Source organism: Pseudophryne corroboree, chromosome 10, assembly GCF_028390025.1.
Source record: "Pseudophryne corroboree isolate aPseCor3 chromosome 10, aPseCor3.hap2, whole genome shotgun sequence".
In the NCBI taxonomy this organism is placed as follows: Eukaryota; Metazoa; Chordata; class Amphibia; order Anura; family Myobatrachidae; genus Pseudophryne; species Pseudophryne corroboree.
This window is the reverse complement of record NC_086453.1, coordinates 210,533,259-210,556,434: the sequence shown is the minus strand read 5'-3', so window position 1 is coordinate 210,556,434 and position 23,176 is coordinate 210,533,259. Positions and strand designations below refer to the sequence as shown.

The 23,176-nt window shown below is 45.1% G+C and overlaps 1 protein-coding gene across 5 annotated transcripts in view; it reads right to left on the bottom strand.

Annotated features, from left to right (window-relative positions):
- GABRD (gamma-aminobutyric acid type A receptor subunit delta) overlaps positions 1-23,176 on the bottom strand; it is a 310,753-nt gene that overhangs the window by 157,075 nt on the left and 130,502 nt on the right. For 4 of the 5 annotated variants that reach the window (XM_063943053.1, XM_063943056.1, XM_063943054.1 and 1 more), the window contains 2 exons: positions 15,669-15,889; positions 11,116-11,198 (listed from right to left, as the gene is read on the bottom strand). In XM_063943053.1, the coding sequence (XP_063799123.1) occupies positions 11,116-11,198; positions 15,669-15,889 (304 nt within the window). Of the gene's footprint in view, positions 1-11,115; positions 11,199-15,668; positions 15,924-23,176 lie in introns of all 5 variants that reach the window. The other variant, XM_063943057.1, reaches the window with a different exon arrangement.

The following is a 23,176-nucleotide window of genomic DNA, read 5'->3' as shown; positions in this document are numbered from 1 at the left end:
GCATACCCATTTCACATTTTGTACAATATAAAATCTGATAAATACAGTGCTGAAAATAGGGTGGTACGGGGTGGTACAGAGTACCATTAAGAAATATGGTGGTGGTATTCAGTACCACCAGCCCACCACTGGGGCATAATTTATAAGGGGCATTTTTGTGTGTGGGACATAAAATGGTGTCAGTGGCATAACTCTGTGTGGCATAATGTGTAATGGGCATTTGGGTGTGTGGCATAATGTGTAATGGGTGTTACGGCATCTGGCATAATGTGTAATGGGCATTATGGTGTGGCATAAAGTGAAATAAGCATTACAGTGTGTGACATAATGTGAAATGGGCATTACGGTGTCTGGCATAATGTGAAATGGGCATCACAGTGTTTGGCATAATGTGTAAGGGACATAATGTGGCCATGCCGCTATTGTCATGTAGCCACTTCCCTAGTTTCATATGACCATGCCCCCTCATGACACGTGACCATGCCCTTTTTTACTATCCGTACCACTAAGAAAAATTTTCTACTTGCACCATTGAATAAATATAAACTGCACCTAAAACCTGATCTTCAGATATGACCAGTTTTCTTCTGAGAAACATGATCAAAGGTGCGTACACCCACTTTTAAGTTATCGAATGAAGGGGTCAGGAAGTGAAAAAACAGTCTGACGATTGTATAGGTGTGTACCTAGCTTTACTCTCTCACTTCACAGTTTTACCCTAGTAAAAATGTATCCCTTCTTAATAAGTAATTGATAAATTTGTTGAAATAAAAAATTAGAGTATACTTATTCAACTAAGTAAAAAGATAGGAAACATCAACAGAAAAAATAATAACCTTCAGTAATCATTATCATATGAATGGGTGGGTCATTTTGTCATATAAGAATAATAGCACATACCTCCCAACAATTAGACTTGCAAAGTCAAGACAAAATAAGCTCCGCCTCATACACCTGATATTTAAGCGAAACTGCTCACTTTCATGTAAACTCTTGCTCTTTAAAGGTCCATGAATCATGTGAGTTAGGCGGTATAGCAGCAAGTAGTGGCTTCTTTTGGGGACCATCTTCATACACTTATCTCCTATAGACTGTGGAGGCAGCAAGCAACTTGGTGGGCTAAGCCAGCCATTCACAGAAACCAGGGCAAAAAAGATGCATGCAGTGATATCACTTTATGTCTCATTGATATAATGGTTTCCTGGTACTTTAATAACATGGGTTATCATAAATATTGTTTTATGTGCTTCCAGTGTACACAGAGGTAGACAGAGTACTGAAGCCAATAACTTCCAAGAAGAAATTTAGTATCTACAGTGTGACCTCTATCACCTTCCTGGCCAGCTATCTTCAGTTTTGCATTCTCGAAAATTAATTGTTTAACAAAATAATAAGTTCCTGGTCCATTCATTTTTCACCATTATCTATTAAACTGTACAGGTTCAGACAGTAACCCAATGGCATTCTAGAAAATGTATTGTTTAAAAAAAGAAGAAGTTCCCGGTCCATTAAGTCTTCACCATTATCTCCTGCAGTGTACAGGTTGAGGTAGCAACCCAATGGCATTTCCCACAATTTCACATTAAAAAAATGGAGGAAATAGCTAATTGTAAATTAAATGTGAGAAATGCGGTCAGTTGCTGGTGAAATAATTACTCATAATTAGTAATTAATTAAAAAATTACGTAGTTATGGCAGACTTACCGTTGATAACTCTACTTCTTCTAAGTCCACAGTATCCACAGGATAAACATTGGGATATGAGGTAGCGTCAGCGGATTGGCACCAACAATCAAAGCTTTCAGACTCCCAGAATGCAACTGGCCAGTCCCCTATTTTCCCACCTCCTGGTTCAGGCAATTCAGTTGTTTTCCAAAGCTTAAGGCAGGAGCATCATAGAGAACCCTAATCAGGTGAGAAGAACACACATGCACACACTTCCGTACAAGAAGGAAGAGGTTAGTAGGTGAAAGGATCCTCAAATCAGGTGCGTCGGTGGGATCCCTGTGGATACTGTGGACTTAGGAGAAATAGAGTTATCGACGGTAAGTCTACCATAACTACGTATTTCTCCTGCAGTGTCCACGGGTTATCCACAGCATAAACATTGGGATGTCCCAAAGAAATTTAGTGGTGTGGACGCTCCTGATTGGACCGGAGAATCCTTCGCCCGAATTCAGCGTCCTAGGAGGCAAAGGTATCTAAGGCATAATGTCTAATGAATGTATTAATGGAATACCATGTGGCTGCCTTTACAAATCTGTTCAGGTGAAGCACCATGTTGTGTTGCCCATGATGGACCTACCTTATGAGTAGAGTGAGCAGAGACATTAGCCGGAATAGGGAGATCAGCTTGAGAATATGCTACTGAAATCGTCATTCGAATCCACCTCGCCAGTGTCTGCTTGTCAGCAGGCCATCCTCTCTTACAAAATCCGTAGAGAATGAAGAGAGCCTCTGTCTTTCTGATGGCACTGGCACGATCAACGAAGATCCTTAAGGCACGGACTACGTCCAATGATGCATCTACCGCTGAAATGTCCAGCCCTTGAAAAGCTGGAACTACAATTTCTTTGTTAAGGTGGAATTTAGACACCACCTTAGGAAGATAACCAGATTTGGTTCTGAGAACCGCTTTATCTGGATAAAAAAAATCAGAAAAGGAGGGCGACATAATAATGCCCCTAAATCTGAAACTCTTCTAGCTGAGGAAATAGCCAGTAGAAAGAGAACTTTAGCTGTCAGCCATTTCGGATTCATTTGCTTCAGTGGTTCAAATCGGGCAACTTGAAGCGCCTTTAAGACTAAACTTAAGTCCCAAGGCACTGTAAGAGGAACAAACAGAGGTTGGATGTGAAGCATTCCCTGGAAAAAAGTGCACACATCCTGTAGGTTAGCAATTTCTTTTGGAACCATACAGTCAATGCTGACACTTGCACTCTCAAGGAAGCAACCAGTAGACCTTTGTCCATTCCTGCCTGAAGACTCTGGAAACTCTGAATGACCTAGGGCAGAGGTTCCCAAACTGTGTGCCGTGGCTCTCTGGGGTGCCTTGGACACTTGCAGGGGTGCCCTGGGTTGGTTGTCCAGGACCAATTCAAATTATTCATGGTCAATATAATAGGCAAAACCAGTGCTGGTGGCTGCCAGTCATAAAATATGTGGCCAAACAGAAGCAAATCTTGTCCCTCACCACACAACTGACCCTAAGGATGACATATAAACGCAATCTACTTAATGTAATATTTCTTTCTAAATTTCTCAATAAGAAATTTTTGGCCTAGGGGTGCCGTGAAAAAAATTCTGATATTCTAGGGCGCCGTGATTCAAAAAAGTTTGGAAACCACTGACCTAGGGTCAAATTTCAAGTCACTGAACCACTGAATATAGGTTTGCCATATTCGGTGATAAATGCGAGCTGAGGATGGTTTCCTTGCTCTGAGCATTGTTTAAATTACCTTTTGTGAGAATCCTCTTGCTTTCAGGATGGAAGTCACAAGAGCCACGCCGTCAAAGACAGTCAATCCAGGTGCTTGTAATAGCAAGGACTCTGAGACAGTAGATCTGGACACTGGGGGAGTAGAAATGGAGCATCTATCGACAGCCTCTGCAGATCTGTGTACCAATATCTTCTGGGCCAAGCCGGAGCTATTAGTATCATGTTGCCCTATACTTGTTTTACCTTTCGCATCACCCTGGGTAACAGGGCAATCGGTGGAAACACATAAGCCAGACGAAAGTCCCATCTTACTGACAGGGCATCCACAAAGGCCACTTCTGGGATCCTTTGCTCTTGACCCGTTTGCTGGAACCTTGATGTTCTGACGGGACGCCATGAGATCTATCTCCAGTAACCCCCACTTTTCTACCAGAACCTGGAAGACCTCGGGGTACAAAGCCCATTCGTTTGCATGAATGGTGCGTCGACTGAGAAAATCCACTTCCCAGTTTAGAATTGCCGGAATGAACACTGCGGACAAGGCTGAATGATGAAGTTCTGCCCACCTTAATGTGCGGCTTACCTCCTTCATTGCTTTTTGGTTGCGAGTACCTCCCTGTCCACTGTCCTTGGAAGCAACTTCTTCCTGACACTGCTCCCCAGCCCTGAAGACTGGCATCCATTGTCAGAACTTCCCAGGGACCAATTCAGCCCTGATTGCAAAACCATGTGCACTGCGGGAGGCGAAGAGGAGGGGGGGGGGCAGATATAACATGCAGAGAGAGTTAGATTTGGGTGGGGTGTGTTCAAACTGAAATCTAAATTGCAGTGTAAAAGTAAAGTGGACAGTATTTACCCTGCAAAGAAACAAAATAACCCACCCAAATCTAACTCTCTCTGTAAATGTTAAATCTGCCCCACCTGCAGTGCACATGGTTTTGCGCATCTGCAAAAAAATTTGCTGCTACGATCTGGTCTGAATTACCCCCCAATCTGATATCCAAAAGGGTCTCCCTTTGTCCAGATGGGATGTCTGTAGCCACCAGGCTAATGATCTCCTTACTTCCAGAGGTAGGACCATAGATGCCATTTTTATTGTCTGATGTAAATCATTTCATTTGGAAAGGATCAGACGTTGTAGAGGCCTCGAGTGGAATTGAGCATACTCCACCATGTCGAATGTCGACACCATAGATCCCATCACACGCATTGCTGCATGAATGGATACCCAAAATACTGTCTAATTCTTGACCAAAAAGAATATCCCCAGTAAAAGGCAAAGACTCCAGAACCTTCTTGGATTCTGAATCAGCTTTCCAAGTACGTAGCCAAAATGCTTTGCGAGCTGCTACTGCTAAGGCTGATGCTTGAGAGCCAACTGTACCCATATCCAAGGCTGCTTTTGCCATAAAAATAGCTGCCTGTTTTATATGTGCAATATGGGATTTTTGCTCTCTAGATACCAATGAAAGATCATCCTCCAATGCATCAACCCAGGCTGCCACTGCTTTTGCCACCCAGGCTGAAGCCATGGCTGGTCTTACGATTGCCCCAGACACGGAGAAAATGGTTTTAAAAAACCCAGCAATTTTCCTATCCGTGAAACCATTTAATGCTGTTGAAGGCAGAGGTAATATAGATTTTCGCACCAATCGAATGACATGCATATCTACTTTGGGAGCCATCTCCCTTTTTAAACAGTCCCCAGCTGGGAGAGGATATTGGGAATTTCATTTATTTGAAATTCTAAACTTCTTACCGGGTGTTACCCAAGATTCTTGCATAATATCCGTCAGCTGCTCTGACCCAGGAATTTCAGTCCTAACTGTTTTGGGACGTTTAAACACAGGTGCCTTAGATTTTAACAAAGGCACTGCTGCCTCCTCTAAGGATAGAATGGCTTTCATAGCACTAATTAGCTCAGGTATGTCCACTGAGCTGCCTTCATCCTCGTCTCTGTATGCAGACCCAAAGTGTGATGAGACCTCATCCTCCGACGAGTCCCCATCTGAAACATGTGTAGACTGTGAAGATGTTGTTTCATGTCTATGTGATTTATTCACTGGCCTTTCAGCCTGTTTTTGTTGAAAGGCTGCAGATTCCTGGACTGGATGTGATAAACCCCAGGGGCAATGTTGCATGTAAGGGTTAATAGGGTAACCTATCCCTGGTATAGGAGCTCAGGGGCAAACACAGGATTTATTTAGGGGGGTTTCCATGGGTGGGTATCTGTGAATGTGTGTGTGTGTGTATATATATATATATATATATATATATATATATCTCAAACAAATACTCTCCCTCTGCGCTAATTAGTTCAGACTGTCACCTTAAGTAAAGCACGAAATATTTGGTACAGGCAGCCTACTTCAACTAAGTCCCCTGTTAGAAGGAACTGGAAATAAAGATATACAACAATAGAAGAATTGGCGCCAAGGGGTCGTATCAACTCCCAATTTTTAGCCCTTAAATGGTTAACACTTTTTAAAATAAGGTAACATGTTCCATCATAAAACATTTATTAAAAAACACATTCAAATTGATACAGAGATGTATTATTCCACACTTTAAGCTGTATGACTCTTAGCGTTGTATACAAATGCGGATGGATCACAACAGTCTCCTCCTTCTCCTTAAAGTTGGTTCGGAGATAACATCACAACATAGACAATCCAACGCGTTTCACCTTATACAAAAGACTTCATCAGGGGTACATCTCATAACAGGAACGTGTAGTCGTTCATACGGATAGTATAATACGAAAAGACTTGTTCATACGTGCATGGTGGAAATTCCTATACCTCACCGAGGCTTTCTGATAAACAACCAGCGCGGCCTTATGGGGAGACAACTTGTGTAAGAAAAATTTTGAAACCCAGGTACTGAAAGGTCACTTAGATAGGAAACCTTCTATGAATCTGCAGTGGAAGCTCAGTACCTGAGCACAGGTACTGAGCTTCCACTGCAGATTCATAGGTTTCCTATGAATAAGTGTTAACCATTTAAGGGTTAAAAATTGGGAGTTGATACGACCCCTTGGCGCCAATTCTTCTATTGTGGTGTGTGTGTGTATATATATATATTTATATATATATATATATATGCACACACACACATATAGATAGATATGTGTATCTATCTATCTCTCTCTCTCTCTCTATATATATATATATATATATATATGGATTCAGTTAAAATGTCGGCTGTCAGCATCCCGGTGTTCGAGAGACCGACATGTCAGAATCCCGACAGCCGGTGAAATACCGACAAACGGAAACCCTATATCCACAGGGTATTCCCACTCGGTTGCTCCAAGCCACCAACCGAGTGGGAATATAACCCATGGAGAGCGAAGCGAGCAACCGCGCCTGCAGCGAGCCCGCGAGTGTTCTCGCCACCTCGCTTCCGACAGACGGGATGCCACTGTCGGTATACTGACAGCCGGCATCCTGTGTGCTGGTAAAACATACTGATTTTTTTATATATATGCATATATATATAAAATTGATATGCAGTATATATCTATGGGTGTAGTATGGCTGACCGACGCCGGGATCCCGGCAGCATACCGACGCCGGGATCTCGGCGGGGAGGGGCGAGTGCAGCAAGCCCCTTGCGGGCTTGCTGCGCTCGCCACGCTGCGGGCTCTGTGGCGACCTGCGGTCACCACGGGTTCTATTCCCACTCTATGGGTGTCGTGGACACCCACGAGTGGAAATAGTCCCTGTTGGTCGGCATGCCGACCATTGGGATAGCGAGCCTTCGGGACGATGGAGGAGGTCATGTGACTGTCGGTCAGCAGACCGCCGGTCACATGAATACCACCCATACCTACATACATAAAGTACATACATTGACGTGTGTGTGTGTGTGTGTGTGTGTGTGTGTGTATGTATATATATATATATATATATATACACATACACAAACACACACACACACACATTTATACTACACACATTCATACATACACAAATACACATACATCCCTGTAAATACATACATATGATACACAGTCACACACATTTCATATACAGTATTGGTGGTATACTGTACATACCACCAGCGACTGGGAGCAGTGGGAGGCGGGAGCAGACTGCCGGTTCAGTGAGACGGAAGAGAGCTGCTGCGGCTGAGCATACGCATCCAGCAGCTCTCCCCAGACTTTGTCTGTGCAGAGAGCTACGTAGCTCTCTACTGCTGCAGTAGCTCCGTGGTCGCGATTGCGATCGTGATTGCGGCTTTTGCTGAGACGGACGCACTACTGTCTCCGTCTCACAAATAAACATTTGGCTCATCAGGGGGAGGGGGGTTTCCAGGTACTCGGAAACCCCCCTGTGTGCGCTACTGGAGCTGGCATTATCCGCTAACCTATACTGGATAATGTCTGTGCAAATGTAGCCCATGGGGGTTCAACTTGAACCTGTGCCTGCCTTGGATTATTCAGGAGGCTTTGATTAAAGCTAAAACAGTTTGCACGTAATCTATTTTGAACCAGATCCTGAGAGGTTAACCCCGCAAGACAAACATGAAATCAGTGTTGGTGCTGCTGTGGAGAATGTATCCTCCTCACCCTTGCCTCTCTTAGGGGGTCATTCCGAGTTGATCGCTCGCTAGCTTTTTTTTGCAGCGCTGCGAACAGATAGTTGCTGCCTATAGGGGAATGTATGTTTCCTTTGCAAGTTTGCGAACGCATGTGCATCCGAGCACTACAAAATAGTTTTGTGCAGTTTCTGAGTAGCTCAGAACTTACTCAGCCGCTGCGATCACTTCAGCCTGTTCTTGTCCAGAATTTACGTCAGACACCCGCCCTGCAAACGCTTGGACACGCCTGCGTTTTTCCAACCGCTCCCAGAAAACGGTCAGTTGACACCCACAAATGCCCTCTTCCTGTCAATCTCCTTGTGATCGGCTGTGCAAATGGATTCTTCGTTAAATCCATCGCTCAGCAATGATCCGCTTTGTACCCGTATGAAGCGCCTGTGCATTGCGGTGCATACATATGCGCAGTAGTGACCTGATCGCAGCGCCACGAAAAATCCTAGCGTGCAATCAGGTCGGAAATGACCCCCTTAGACATGATAACTAAATCACACACCTGTACAGTGTTACTACACAATTTGTGACTGAAATAACTTTAAAACCTGTTAAAGTGACATACAATCCGATCCCTCCCTGCTTTACATCGGCATTGAGGATCGGAATACACAGAAACAGTAAAGTCAGCAATCAAACTAGCAATAAGTCACAGGTTATACTTTAGTATAATAAGCAATAATAATAAGCAATATGAGCACATATTCAACTACAGATACATTTCAAGTATGAAGGAGAAACATAGAGGGTCATTCCGAGTTGATCGCTCGTTGCAGATTTTCGCAACGGAGCGGTTAAGGCTAAAATGTGCATGCGCATGGTATGAAGTGCGCATGCGCTAAGTATTTTAACACAAAACTTAGTAGATTTACTCACGTCTGAACGAAGAATTTTAATCGTTGAAGTGATCAGAGTGTGATTGACAGGAATTGGGTGTTTCTGGGCGGAAACTGGCCGTTTTCTGGGAGTGTGCGGAAAAACGCAGGCGTGCCAGGAAAAAACGCGGGAGTGTCTGGAGAAACGGGGGAGTGCCTGGCCGAACGCAGGGCGTGTTTGTCACGTCAAACCAGGAACGAAACGGCCTGAGCTGATCGCAATCTGTGAGTAGGTCTGGAGCTACTCAGAAACTGCTAAGAATTTTCTATTCGTAATTCTGCTAATCTTTCGTTCGCAATTCTGCTATGCTAAGATACACTCCCAGAGGGCAGCGGCCTAGCGTGTGCAATGCTGCTAAAATCTGCTAGCGAGCGAACAACTCGGAATGACCCCCATAGTAATGCATTACCTTAAAAAGGACTTTTAAACGTATTCAGTCGCACAGCGAAAGAAACAGCAGCAATATATCAGGCACTTATCCAACTACTCGTACCCAAAGGTAGGTAGAGACTTAGGGGGACATATACTAAGCAGTGATAAAAGTGGAGAACTGAGCCAGTGGAAAAGTTGCCCAAAGCAACCAATCAGCATTGATGTAACATTTCTAATTTGAATACTTTAAAAGTATAGAGAGCAGCTGATTGGTTGCCATGGGTAACTTCTCCACTGGCTCCCCCCTGCACTTTTTGCTGTATCACCTGGCTCAGGAAAGTCGAATACAGGGAGACTTCACCCCGCTTCCAGGATCGATCAATACGTTAATGAACGCTGAGTGGATCCATACGCTAAAAGTGTACACAAACGCCCAGTGAACCTACAGTGAACACAGACGCCCAAGTGAACACCAACGCACCAATCATACAGCCGCCAAAGCTGTGACTGGGTCCTTTTTAGACACGCAGAGTCTCAGACGGAAGCGGGAAATCAGTTCATGGTGGGAAACTCGGGGGAAACTGTTCATAAACCGGGGGTGGGGAGACCAGGGGAGCATCTTACTCACCACTGCTGACATCAACCCCAGGGATCGCGGCCTGACACTAATCCTTGGAGCCTATGATCCCTGAGGCCTAGTGCTGGTGCACTCACGTTGGCAGCTGCGTCAGCTGCTGTTCGGTAGTCTCCTCCCAAAAACAGTGCGGCTGTGTCCTGCGTCTTTCCCGTTACGCGGAATCGACACCTTACCTTCTTCCCGTGCTCCGGCCACAGCCTGGGAACTTCTGCTGGACACCAGCCGAAACAGCACTGTACACGGGTGGTCTTTAGTATGCCAGCTGTTGGGATCCCAGCGTTCAATATACCAGTGCCGGAATCCCGACAGCTGGCACACCGACACCTTTTTTCCCTCTTGGGGGACCACAACCACCCTGGAAGGAGAATAGATAGCGTGGCGCGCGCAAGCCCGGCCGCCATCATACCATACTACACCCCTGTACATGTGGGTAAATGTTGTCACGACCCGGTGGAGTGTTGTTGGAGCGACTGTTTCTAAGGTGCATGTAAAACGCTTTTTAGAAACTCGCTCAAAAAATGTAAGACTATAAAACTAATTAAATAACCAGCTTATGGCTTCAAAAATCAGCAGCCCAAAGATCGTGTTCCGGCTCCTGCCGTACCAACAAAACAACTTTATTGCCTGATCCAGGAGGCGGTGATATAGGGGACTGGCCCGTTGCATTCTGGGAGGCCGAAAGCTTTGACCGTTGGTGCCAATCTGCCGACGCTACCTCATATCCCAATGTTTATCCTGTGGATAACCTGTGGACCCTGCAGGAGAAAAATGGGTATGTTGGTTTTCTGGAAAACCTTCTGGAGGACTAGGCCAGACAATAAATAGCCTGGGCTGGAAATGTAGTTGGTAAATCTGAGGTTTTCTATCTGGTTTTACCATATGGTTTGAGCTCAATCACCAGCGGTTTAACATAAACTGCAGACATTTGAGTGGTTTTCAAACCACCAGACATCACCAGCATCTTGTGTTTTCACCCTCCACATAGCAGGATAGGGAATCCTGCGGTCTAAGGCTGACATTTGCTGATGTGTGGCGAATTGCACTTGCCAACGACAAAAAAAAATAAACCTCTTAGTAAAGTTACCTCCTATATTTTTTTTCTCCTAGAAAAAATTGATGCTTCCCTAAACATCCAGGTTGTAGTAATGGTGGTCACATGCTATACATTCCATATAAGCAGGGCTCCATAACTTACAGCTCTCCAGGTCCAACATACACTCTTGCTCATCCATCGGGTACTTGGTTAAGTCCATGTCACAAGAGACAATGGATGTGATTCTGCAAAAGATAAAAGTCTAGTCTTTAGCAATAAATTGGAAGTTGAAATGTGGAAAAGGTATAAGGGGCACAGACCTGCCTGCTGGCGACCTGCTATATTACACTAATAATAAACCACTCAGAGACATATATTGGGCAAATAAAAGTCACTGTTTGATTATTGTATTTACATGATCGCAGAATAAAGAAGCTGTGGGCAAGGCTGATATAAATTGTGGAGCTCCTTCTGCCTACCATATAGGCCTCTTCAGCCTACCATATAGGCCTCTTCAGCCTGCCATATAGGCGCTGCCTCACAGTCACTGTCTGGAGACAAACCCCCTGGTGCATACCAATCATTGGTCAGCCGCATCTGGCAGTGTATGCTCTGCTGTGTCCAACATTTCCTTGTTCCTTCATAGTTGAGGAACTCAGAAATGTTTATACTAACATCTTTATTAATTATATATTTCATTTTTTTTCTTTATTACATAGTGTTTTGTTTTAATTGAAATATATACAGTACATACATATACACGGTATGCCTTGCCGTTAGCATACCGAATGTTGGCATCACGGCAGTAACAAAACAGACGCTGGGATCCCGACGGGGGCACTAGACTGCTGCCGGTATACCGGTGAGGTAGGTGATTCCCACTCTATGGGTGTCCATGAGACCCATAGAGGAAGAATAGAACATGTGGTGAGCAAAGTTCACCACCTAGCCTGTAGCGTGGCGAGCGCATTGAGCCCGCAAGGGGCTTAGTTGTACTCACCCCCTGCTGGCATTCTAACGCTCGGGATGCCAATGTCAGCATAACGCGGACGCATCGGGAGGTGGCCTTACACATGCTGGGTGGCCCTTAGCATCTGCAGCGATCTGTGTCGATCTCTGAATTAACCCCATTATGTATAATCTTTTATGAGGTATATTGTTTTGTTTTTAATAAATATTTTCATTTGAACCATTGGTATAATCTATGCATCTGCAGGGTTTTTTTTATAATAATGTGTGTTTTCTTTATAAACCCTAATAGAGGTTTAATGAAACTGCTGCAGTGAAATTTAGTGATATAATTGTTCATATATATATATATAATTAATTATTGTCAGCATTTAATAGTAATCAGGCGCATTTCACATACTTGTAATGGTAAATGAGATCTGTCCGGGTTTACTATAAGAAATTTGATAATAACGCTATCATGAGTGTTATCCACAGTCCCCCTCTGGTTCCCGACTCCTGTGATCAGCCATGTGTGCCTAATAAGATCTCAGACTGATCACCCTAAATTTACCTAAATGCGCCCTGGTGCGGTGATCAGTGTCCTGGTGAGCTCCTCTGTGCCTCCGGTCATCTGATTGCCGGCCTCCTGCATTGTGATCACGGTCATCTGATGTCTGCTGTAAACCGGCATCTCGGTTTACAGCAGAAACATCCAATGACAGGTCAAAGAGCTGGAAGCTGGAGGAGCGCACCGGGTCCCGATCCCCGGGTAAGTGCAAGCATGGGGGAATAACCAGCGGTGGTAGCGGCGCTGTCAGCGGCAGCGCATGTGCAGCTGAATGCTATGTATTCAATTATCACATTGTGGATTGGGGTGATTTTATCACATCCCATCCACATCCGAGATGCGGATAAATATGCCCCATAGTCTGTATATGAAACAAAATAGAACTTGGCATGGAAAAGAGCCACGGCCGCTGCATCATAGAACTTCATATGCAGATTCAGAGACTGTGGCACACAGATATACAAGTGTCACATATCAAATTCTCAGCACAGTCTCCTGGTGCATGTGTCTAAGATGCATTTTCTGCAACAACAACAAAAAATGCAAAAAAGATGCCCGACACTAGCAAAGTCTCTCAGGGCCTTGTGTGCCGAGAGGGGCTGTATGGTGCTGCTGCAGCACAGCTATAGAAGGACACATCTGTATATTGCTAGCAGGTTGGTGGGTGTAGGCAAATTATATGTCTGTGAACAATGTTGACAATGACCTCTGCGCATGTGCAGACAGCCGGACCAGGCAGGAGTCCTGCTACCCAGGGGTTAAAGTGAGCCGGAACGGGGCGGAACTGCGTTCCGTCAGTTCCACTTGGAAACGGAACGCAGTTCCGCCTCCTCCGGCTCACCTAGCCCGATGTGTGCCGGCGCCGCAGAGAGATGCCGGGCGCCCGCTGAGATTGTGTTATCAGCGGCGCCAGGCTCTCCCTGCACAGCTGGCGGCAGGAGCTCACTACTGAGCTCCTGCTTCCGGCTCCGGGCTCAGTGCACGCTATGAAGAGAGATGTCATGACGTCTCTCTCATAGTGCTGGGGAGCGGAGTGATGCGGACACCAGGAGGATCACAGCGGAATCGGGGATTGGTAAGTATGGTGTGTTTTTTGTTGTTTTTTTAACGTGTGACTACTACTGGGGGCTTAACTACAGGGGGGCTAAACTACAGGGGCTAACTACAAGGGGACAAGCTACTGGGGGCAAACTACATGGGGCAAACCTACAGGGGCGCATTACTACTGGGGGTATAACTACAGGGGCATTACTACTGGGAGCATAACTACAGGGACTAAACTACTGGGGGCATTACTACTTGGGCAAACTACTGAGGGCAAACTACATGGGACAAACCTACAGGGGCGCATTACTACTGGGGGTATAACTACAGGGGCATTACTACTGGGAGCATAACTACAGGGACTAAACTACTGGGGGCATTACTACTTGGGCAAACTACTGAGGGCAAACTACATGGGGCAAACCTACAGGGGCGCATTACTACTGGGGGTATAACTACAGGGGCATTACTACTGGGAGCATAACTACAGGGATTAAACTACTGGGGGCATTAATACTTGGGCAAACTACATGGGGCAAACCTACTGGGGCGCATTACTACTGAGGGCATAACTACAGGGACACATTACTAGTGGGGGCATAACTACAGGGGCGCATTACTACTGGGGGTATAACTACAGGGACACATTACTACTGGGGGCATAACTACAGGGGCATTACTACTTGGGGCAAGCCACTGGGGGCATTACTACTGGGGCCAAACTACATGGGGCAAACCTACAGGGGCACATTACTACTGGGGGCATAACTACAGGGGCTAAACTACTGGGGGCATTACTACTTGGGGCAAGCTACTGGTGGCAAACTACATGGGGCAAACCTACTGGGGCGCATTACTACTGAGGGCATAACTACAGGGACACATTACTAGTGGGGGCATAACTACAGGGGCGCATTACTACTGGGGGTATAACTACAGGGACACATTACTACTGGGGGCATAACTACATGGGCTAAACTACTGGGGGCATTACTACTTGGGGCAAGCTACTGGTGGAAAACTACATGGGGCAAACCTACAGGGGCGCATTACTACTGAGGGCATAACTACAGGGGCACATTACTACTGAGGGCATAACTACTGGGGCGCATTACTACTGGGGGTATAACTACAGGGTCATTACTACTGGGGGCATAAGTACAGGGGCTAAACTACTGGGGGCATTACTACTTGGCGCAAACTACTGGGGGCAAACTACATGGGGCTAAACTACAGGGGCGCATTACTACTGGGGGCATAACTACAGGGGTGCATTACTATTGGGGGCATTACTACTGGGGGGCATTACTACTTGGGGCAAGCTACATGGGGCTAAACTACATGGGCTAAACGACTGGGGGCATTACTACAGGCGACATTACTACTGGGAGCAATACTACACAGGGGCATTACCATTAAGGGCATTACTAATGGGGGCACTACTAATGAGGGCATTGTAAAGGGGGCACTTCATAAAGGGCATAATTCCTGGGGACATAACAGGCACTACTACTGGGGGCATTGCATAAGGGGCACCACTGCTATGGGCTCTATATAAGGGGCACTACCACTGTAGGCACTACCAGTACAGTGGACGTTGCATAAGGAGCACTACTACTGTGGGCATTGTAAAAGGGGCGCTACTGCTGTGGGCATTGTGTATTACGGGGTGCTACTACTGTCGGCATTATGTTTATTGGGGGTGCTACTACTGTGGGCATTATTACTATTGTGCGACCACGCCCCTTTCTTTTTTAGACCAGGCCCCCTCTTTGTGTTATTTTGATTGTCACATCTTTTGCACCTAAATAAACCTTGGCACATTCCCATTCAGTATTCATTTATAGATCACAGACCATAACATAATTCACATAGAAACAAGTCTGAGCATTGCATAACTAACCATCCTGAATTATATTGATGGTACAATCTGGCCGGTACAAAAAGTTCCAAAATAGACTCAGCATCAAAGTGGTTAAAACACTCAGCAAATCGTCTCCTTGTTTCACCAACAGTGTGACAATGTTACATTGAATATGTACAAATATAGGACGCCTTAGTTTTGCCTAAAAAGCAGTATTTAATTAACAAAAATACGTTATATACAGTACATTTTATACACTTATAGCTATAATGGGCCCATTTATCTTACCTACTGCTGTATAAGATGACACCATCTGGCTGCAGCCGAATCAGTTTGTTTTCTACTGTGACATCATGAAACCAGGCAGATTTGGCGTTCACAATAAATGTATCAGGAACCCAAAGTTTCTCAACAAATCTGCCGTCGAACCCAAGAGTCTTGTTGGTATGGTTGTAGGACAGCCTTTCATCTCTCCAGCTCTGACGCAGGAACACTGTCATTGTATATTCCTGAACAATAGAGTAATTGAGTTCAGGTTTCATCCTACAATAAATGTAATAACAATGTCACAGAGTGGTTCTTTGCAATGATCAGTACTTCAGACTAAGGTGGACTAAAAAATACTGTATTTTTCCCTGGTGTGCAGCTCCTATGTACAGTGGGGCAAAAAAAGTATTTGGACAGCCACCAACTGCGCAAGTTGACCCACTTAAAAAGATGAGAGAGGTCTGTAATTTCCATCATAGGTACACTTCAACTTTGAGAGACAGGAAATCACATTGTATGATTTTTAAACAATTTACTTGTATATTCTTGTGGAAAATAAATATTTGGACACCTGCCAAGCAGCAAGATTTCTGGCTCTCACATACCTGTTACTTCTTCTTTAAGAAGCTCTTCTATCATCCACTCGTTACCTGTATTAATGGCACCTGTTTGAACTGGTTATCTGTATAAAAGACACGTGTCCACACCCTCAAACAGTCAGACTGCTACCTCTCCACCATGGCCAAGACCAGAGAGCTGTCTAAGGACAGCAGGGACAAAATTGTAGAGCTGCACAAGGCTGGGATGAGCTACTCGACAATAGGCAAGCAGCTTGGTGAGAAACGATCAACTGTTGGCGCAATTATTACAAAATGGTAGAAATACAAGATCACTGACAATCTCTCTTGACCTGGGGCTCCATGCAAGATCTCACCTCATGGGGTATCAGTGATCTTGAGAACGGTGAGGAATCAGCCCAGAACTACACGGGGGGACCTGGTCAATGACCTCAAGAGAGCTGGGACCAGTCACAAAGGTTACCATTAGTAACACACTATGTCATCATGGATTGAAATCCTGCAGAGCCCAAAAGGTCCCCCTGCTTAAGCCAGCACATGTCCAGGCTCATCTAAAGTTTGGCAGTGACCATCTGGATGATCCAGAGGAGGATTGGGAGAATGTAATGTGGTCAGATGAGAACAAAATTGAACTTTTTGCTATAAACTCCACTTGCCGTGTTTGGAGGGAGAAAAATGATGAATGGCATCCCAAGAACACCATACCCACTGTGAAGCATGGGGGTGGAAACACCATGCTTTGGGGCTGCTTTTCTGCAAAGGGGACAGGACAACTGATCCGTATTAAGGAGAGGATGAATGGGGCCATGTATCGTGAGATTTTGAGCAAAAACCTCCTTTCCTCAGTAAGAGCACTGAAGATAGAACGTGGCTGGGTCTTCCAGAATGACAATGACCCCGAAAACACCACCCGGGCAACTAAGGAGTGGCTCCGTAAGAAGCATTTCAAGGGGACTTCCGGTTCCGGCGCCCATGTGAGGAGAAGCTGATTGCTGCAGCAATCCTGCACCCTCGGTAACCAGAGCACACAGCGCCTCCCGCTCGCGGCTTTTCTCCGCACCTGGCGCACACTACCTGTGGGAAAGTGCTGGGGACTGGATGGAAAGGTTTCTGTCCTCCCCCATGCCCCCTAAAGCCCAGAGATCGAGGTCTGAAAAACGGCCGGGGGAATCCAAGATGGCCACCCCACCTAGCTCACAAACGAGTCTGCAGGCTGCTGCCAGCATTAAACAGGCTTCTGCAAAACACATTCCTCCCTCAGGTGAGCCTGACTGTTCCCCTGCCTCTCCAGTGACTTATGCTGATGTAGTGAGAGCTGTTAGGGATGCCATGGAGCCTATCATGGATGCACATGCTGCTAAAATGCAGCAGGCAGTAAAAGACCTACAATCCCAAATCAAGCAGTTATCTAAGACTGTTCTTACAAATGAACAAAGGCTGGGGGAGACTTTTCAGGATGTTGGGGATCTTGAGCACAGATATGATGAGCTCCAGAAATCTCACTTCCAGCTGCTGAACAAGGTTGACGATCTTGAAAATAGATCGAGGAGATCGAATCTTCGGGTGCTGGGGCTCCCTGAGTCACTGAAAGGTCCTGAATTGACTCTTTTTTTACAAACGTCCCTCCTTGATTTGTTGCATATCCAAGATGAATGCACTGGCTAAGTTATCGAGAGAGCCCACAGACTGGGTCCCCCACGTTCTTCACCTAATAGCAGACCACGTGTGGTTATATTTAAATGTCTGAACTTTCTCCATAACGAGGCAATATGGACGGCATCCAGGAGGCATATGAATTTACAATGGGAGGGAGCTCGTTTGACCATTTTCCAGGACTACTCCGTGGAGGTATCCCGGGCACGTCGGGAATTTACCCCCCTTTGCTCCCGTTTGGTAAAGGCGAATAAAAAATTTGCTCTGCTCTTCCCTGCAAGACTACGCCTGTTTGATGGAAATTCTTTCCGGGACTTTACAAATCTTGCAGATGCAGAGGCTTATGTTTCTGAGGCATCCAAGGCAGATGACGACTCCTCTCAGGCGGATGACACCCTGGATCGGGATGGCTGAGTATTGCTCCTGGACTTCTCTGTTTCCGGTTATGTCTGCCAATTTAATTATTGCTGTAGAATCTGCTGCAGGTGTTTTTTTCCCCCAAAAGAGACTTTGGTCTTATACAGCGGGCTGAACCTTTTTGCCTTGTTTTCTGTTTTAGATTTTTCTTATTCATCTGTTGTCTTTTTGTGGCTATGTAATCTTTCTAGAATGGTTATATACGCTTAGCGGAGATATCTCTCCCTACTTCTTATGTGACAGGCTGCGTTTTTCTTTATCTGTAACATGCTCTGTGTGCTCTGATATTTTCTTGTTATTTTTCCTATGTATATTTTCATATATTATGTTGCCGAGGGTGGGTAAGGGCGCCCCCTTCCTCATTTTTTCCTCAGGTTTTCATAATTCTGGCTGGCTCATTGGCGGTCTATGACGGCCTCTGTGCTTGCTTGAACCGGTTGTTCTCGTTTTCTGAAGTTATGATTGTCCTTAGCAGGACTTTCTTTCACAATGTTAATGTTATATTTTGTGTGTTTTCTATGTTTCTGTCCCTCTTTTCTTCTCCCCCTCCCCTTCTCCTCCTTATGTGTCCACCCCGGTATGATTTGTATCCGTTTTTCGGCGGCTGTAGATATCATGATTACTGCGCAGGTTTTCAGGTTTTCCCAGTTCATTTGATGCATGGCTAGTTTGAGTGTCGGCACGTGGAATGTGGGAGAGTTCAACTCCCCAGCTAAACGCAGAAAGATTTTGCTCTATCTTCGGAAGGTGGGGATGGATGTTGTTTTCATTCAGGAATCTCAGCTTATGCCAAATGAGGTGGTAAAACTGAACACTATGGGTTGGTCTGTGGTAGCCTCTTCCTCCTTCTCTTCTAAGGCTAGGGGAGTGATTATTTTAGCACGGCACACGGTCCCTATCTCTGTCCATGCGATTTTAGATGACACTCAGGGTCGGTATGTACTGGCAGATGTCACATTGTATGCATCCAGGTTCCTACTTTGTAATATTTATGCTCCCAATCAGTACTCTAAGCAATTTTATACGAACATGGTCACTAAGCTACTAAGATACTCTGAAATTCCTATAATCTTGGGTGGAGATTTTAATTTATATTCTTCTCCAACCTTGGATAAATCCCCCCCCTCGCGCTCCCCCCTCGTTACCACGTATTGGTATCCCCTATAATTGCTCGCAGTTGTCCTTAGTGGATGTGTGGCGCGCATGCTACCCATTAGAAAGGGAATTTACATGCCTCTCAGCTGCGCACCACACGTTCTCGAGGATTGATTATCTGCTGTTATCTGACTCCTTTTTCTCAAAAGTGGCTGACTCTAAAATTGAGGATATCTGTATTTCGGACCATGCTTTATGCTGGATGAAATTGATGCTCCTCTCAGAAAAATTCCCTTTTCGCTCCTGGCACTTCCCCTCTCATTTAAGTGGCTCTCTGAAATTCCACTCCTCATTAGATGCAACGTGGCTGGATTATCATACGCATAATGGAGAAACTCTGAGCGAGGATCCTGCTCTTTTCTGGCAGGCGTCAAAATCAGTTATTCGGGGGCACATTATGTCCTATAGTAAAAAAAGGGATTTAGATTTAAACTCACAATATTTGGAAGCCCAGGCGGCTCTTACTCACTCTTTTCAGGAATTTAAATCCTTCCCCCTCCCCTTCTACTAGGGAACGATACCTTACACAAAAAACACTGTTTGATACCCTCCTTTCTCAAATGGAAGCTAAATATTCATTTTCAAGAGACTGTGGCATTTACAGATATGGCAATAAGTCTGGCAAACTGTTATCCCGTTTGTTAAAAGGCCGACACCCTAAAGTGGTCATTCACTCTCTGCTCACCCAAGGTGGGGACAGAGTACGGACCTCGGCCGAGATTGCTGAGGTGCTGCAGTCTTTTTATACCACTCTTTATGCACGTCCTGTTATTAACCAGACCCACAAGTCTAGCTTTTGGTCTTCTACTGATCTGCCTCAAATGTCAGAGTCGCACTGTACCTCTCTTCTTGCACCTATCACCATTGAGGAAGTTTCTTTAGCAATAGCTGGACTGAAGACTGGGAAGACTCCGGGCCCTGACGGTTTTGCCAATGACTACTATAAAATTCTATCTACTAGACTGTGCGAACCTCTTTCTGTCTTATTTAATTCTTTTATGCAGGGTGCTCCCTTGCCCCAATATTTTAATTCCGCAGTCATAAAGGTTATCCCGAAGCCTGGCCGGGATCCTGAGTCTCCCAGTTCTTATCGTCCGATCTCCCTTCTAAACACGGATTATAAATTGTTCACTAAAATCCTCTCGAATAGACTCAAATTCATAGTCCCTGATATAGTTCATACAGACCAGACTGGATTTGTCTGGGGTCGGCAATCAGTGAGCAATATCCGAAAGGTCTTGACTGTTATGCAGGCCTTTCAGCTTTCCAAACCCACTGACACTAATGTATTATTGTCACTTGATGCCGAAAAGGCGTTCGACCTGGTCACCTGGGACCATCTGTATGAAACGCTTCACCGCTTTGGTGCACCTGAAGACTTTGTCTCTCTTATTTCCCGATTATATGAATCTCCCTCCACTCAAGTTTTGGGGAATGGTATCCTCTCATCCCCTTTTCTTATCCAGAGTGGCACACGTCAGGGCTGCCCCTTGTCACCTTTATTATTTGCCTTAGCTTTAGAACCCCTAGCTGTTTCCCTGAAAAATTCTCCCAGATTTACAGGCATAAAAATAATGGACACCATGGTAAAATTATCACTGTATGCGGACGACATGCTTCTATTTATTTGTCATCCTGGTACGTCCATCTCTGCGATTGTCTCCCTGATTGAACAATTTGGTTCCTTTGCGGGATACAATATTAATATATCTAAATCCGAGCTTCTCCTCCTTTCAAGAGACTCTTCCCTCTTTCCATTACACCCGGTCCTGTCCCGATTCCCAGTGGCTCGAGATAGTCTTAGATATTTAGGGGTTCAAATCCCTACTTCCCTCCCGGATCTATATGCGGTTAATTTTGGTCCTATTTTGTCCAAGGTGTCTAAAATCCTTACAGACTGGGCGTCTCTGCCCTTGTCTCTTATGGGTCGCGCAGAAGTTATTAAATCTGTTGTTTTTCCCAAGATTGCTTATTTTCTTCTTATGCTCCCTATTGCCCTTGTTGAGAAAGATGTCCTTTTTCTTAAACAGTGTTTCACTAGATTTCTATGGGCAGGTAAACGACCAAGAGTCCCCTACGCTAGGTTACAACTATTACGTGAAGAGGGAGGTATGGGAATCCCGGATCCTGTTCTATTTAGTAGAGCAGCGATGTACCGCTATATCACAGACTGGCTTTGGGGCAGATCAGTATTTACGAACTTGCCACTTGAACTGGCCATATTCCATCCTTTCTCCCCTGCTGCACTCTTACACACCCCAAACTCCCGTCTCCCATCTGAGATAAAACATAATATTTTATTTTGGCATACATATCGAGCATGGCAGGCCACTCACACTAAAGCCCAGAGAAAACCTGACACCTCTCTTCACACTACGTTTTGGGGTAACCCATGTTTCCTTCCTGGCCTTGATAACGCACATTTTTTGAGTTGGAGAGAAAAGGGGATTGCAGCTATTAGAGACATATACGACCCAGGAGGCAACGCAGTGCTTTCTTTCTCTGATATTCAGATAAAATTTGGTATTTCCCACCGGGAATTTTTTATGTACCTGCAGGCTAGACACTTTGCTCAATCCCAGTCTCACCCAATGATTTCTGAGGCTACCACAGACCTGCTGCGCACCTTAATGGTGCTTACTAAAGATTGTCCTTACCATCTTAGTTACTTCAGAAACACCTTTAGGGTCTCATAGAGAGACCGGCTCTGGGATTCCGCATTGTCTTCATGGGCCAGAGATATCCCCAATATGGGATCGTGCGCTGAATTGTTAGATAACATTTTACCAACTTTTAGGTTCTTGTACTCTGCCTCTTTGCAAGAGGTTCACTTGAAGACGCTCCAAAGGGCATATATAGCGCCTAATCAGAGGGCACACATGGTCCCAGACGACACTGGATGTTGCATCAAATGTACTGCACAGAGTGCCACCTTGTACCATAATATGTGGTCTTGCCGGAAAATATCTAAGTTTTGGTACAAGGTGGTCACTTATCTCAACACAGTATTTAACTTACGGTTAATAAAACGCCCGAGGGCTTGTTCGCTACTTGATTTTAGGGAGTGGTCTCTTGGGCCTGAAGATAGGGACATTGTTCCGGTACTCTCTGTTATCCTGACAATTGCCAAGAAACAAATTCTTAATAATTGGATCAAACCGTCTACCCCTTCTTTGATGGCTGTGAAACACATGACCCTCCGGATTATTTATTTTGAGAGGCGTGCTACTCTTCCTGATATTGAATTGGGGGTCAGGCGGTTTGCCAAGAAGTGGGAGAGGTATATTGATACTCTAGACCCGGATGTACAGTCGTTCATCTATAAACTTTTTGAGACCACAACGTGGTATCTATGTAGACAAATCGATAGGGCCTCTTGACAACCTAGGCCCATGTACTGTTCCTTTGGGACCCGCTGCTGTTTTCTTAGGAAATGCAATTATATTAATTTTAATACCCCATGCTGTATGTTTAGTCTGATGCCATATGGGTACTGAACCTTCTCTTTGGTTAGAATGGCTAACCATGCCTGAATTACTTCTTTAATATTTTTACTTAGGACTTCTTTGGCCGCTACTCATTCATATGATTATACTTGTATTGTTTTCCCCATTTGTTTCTCCCCCCCCCCCCCTCCTGTCTGTCTTCTTTACTGACCTCTCAGGTATACTGATGTCCTGTGAATCCTCAGGATTATTGTAACTATACCGGTTTCTCTCCGGTTTT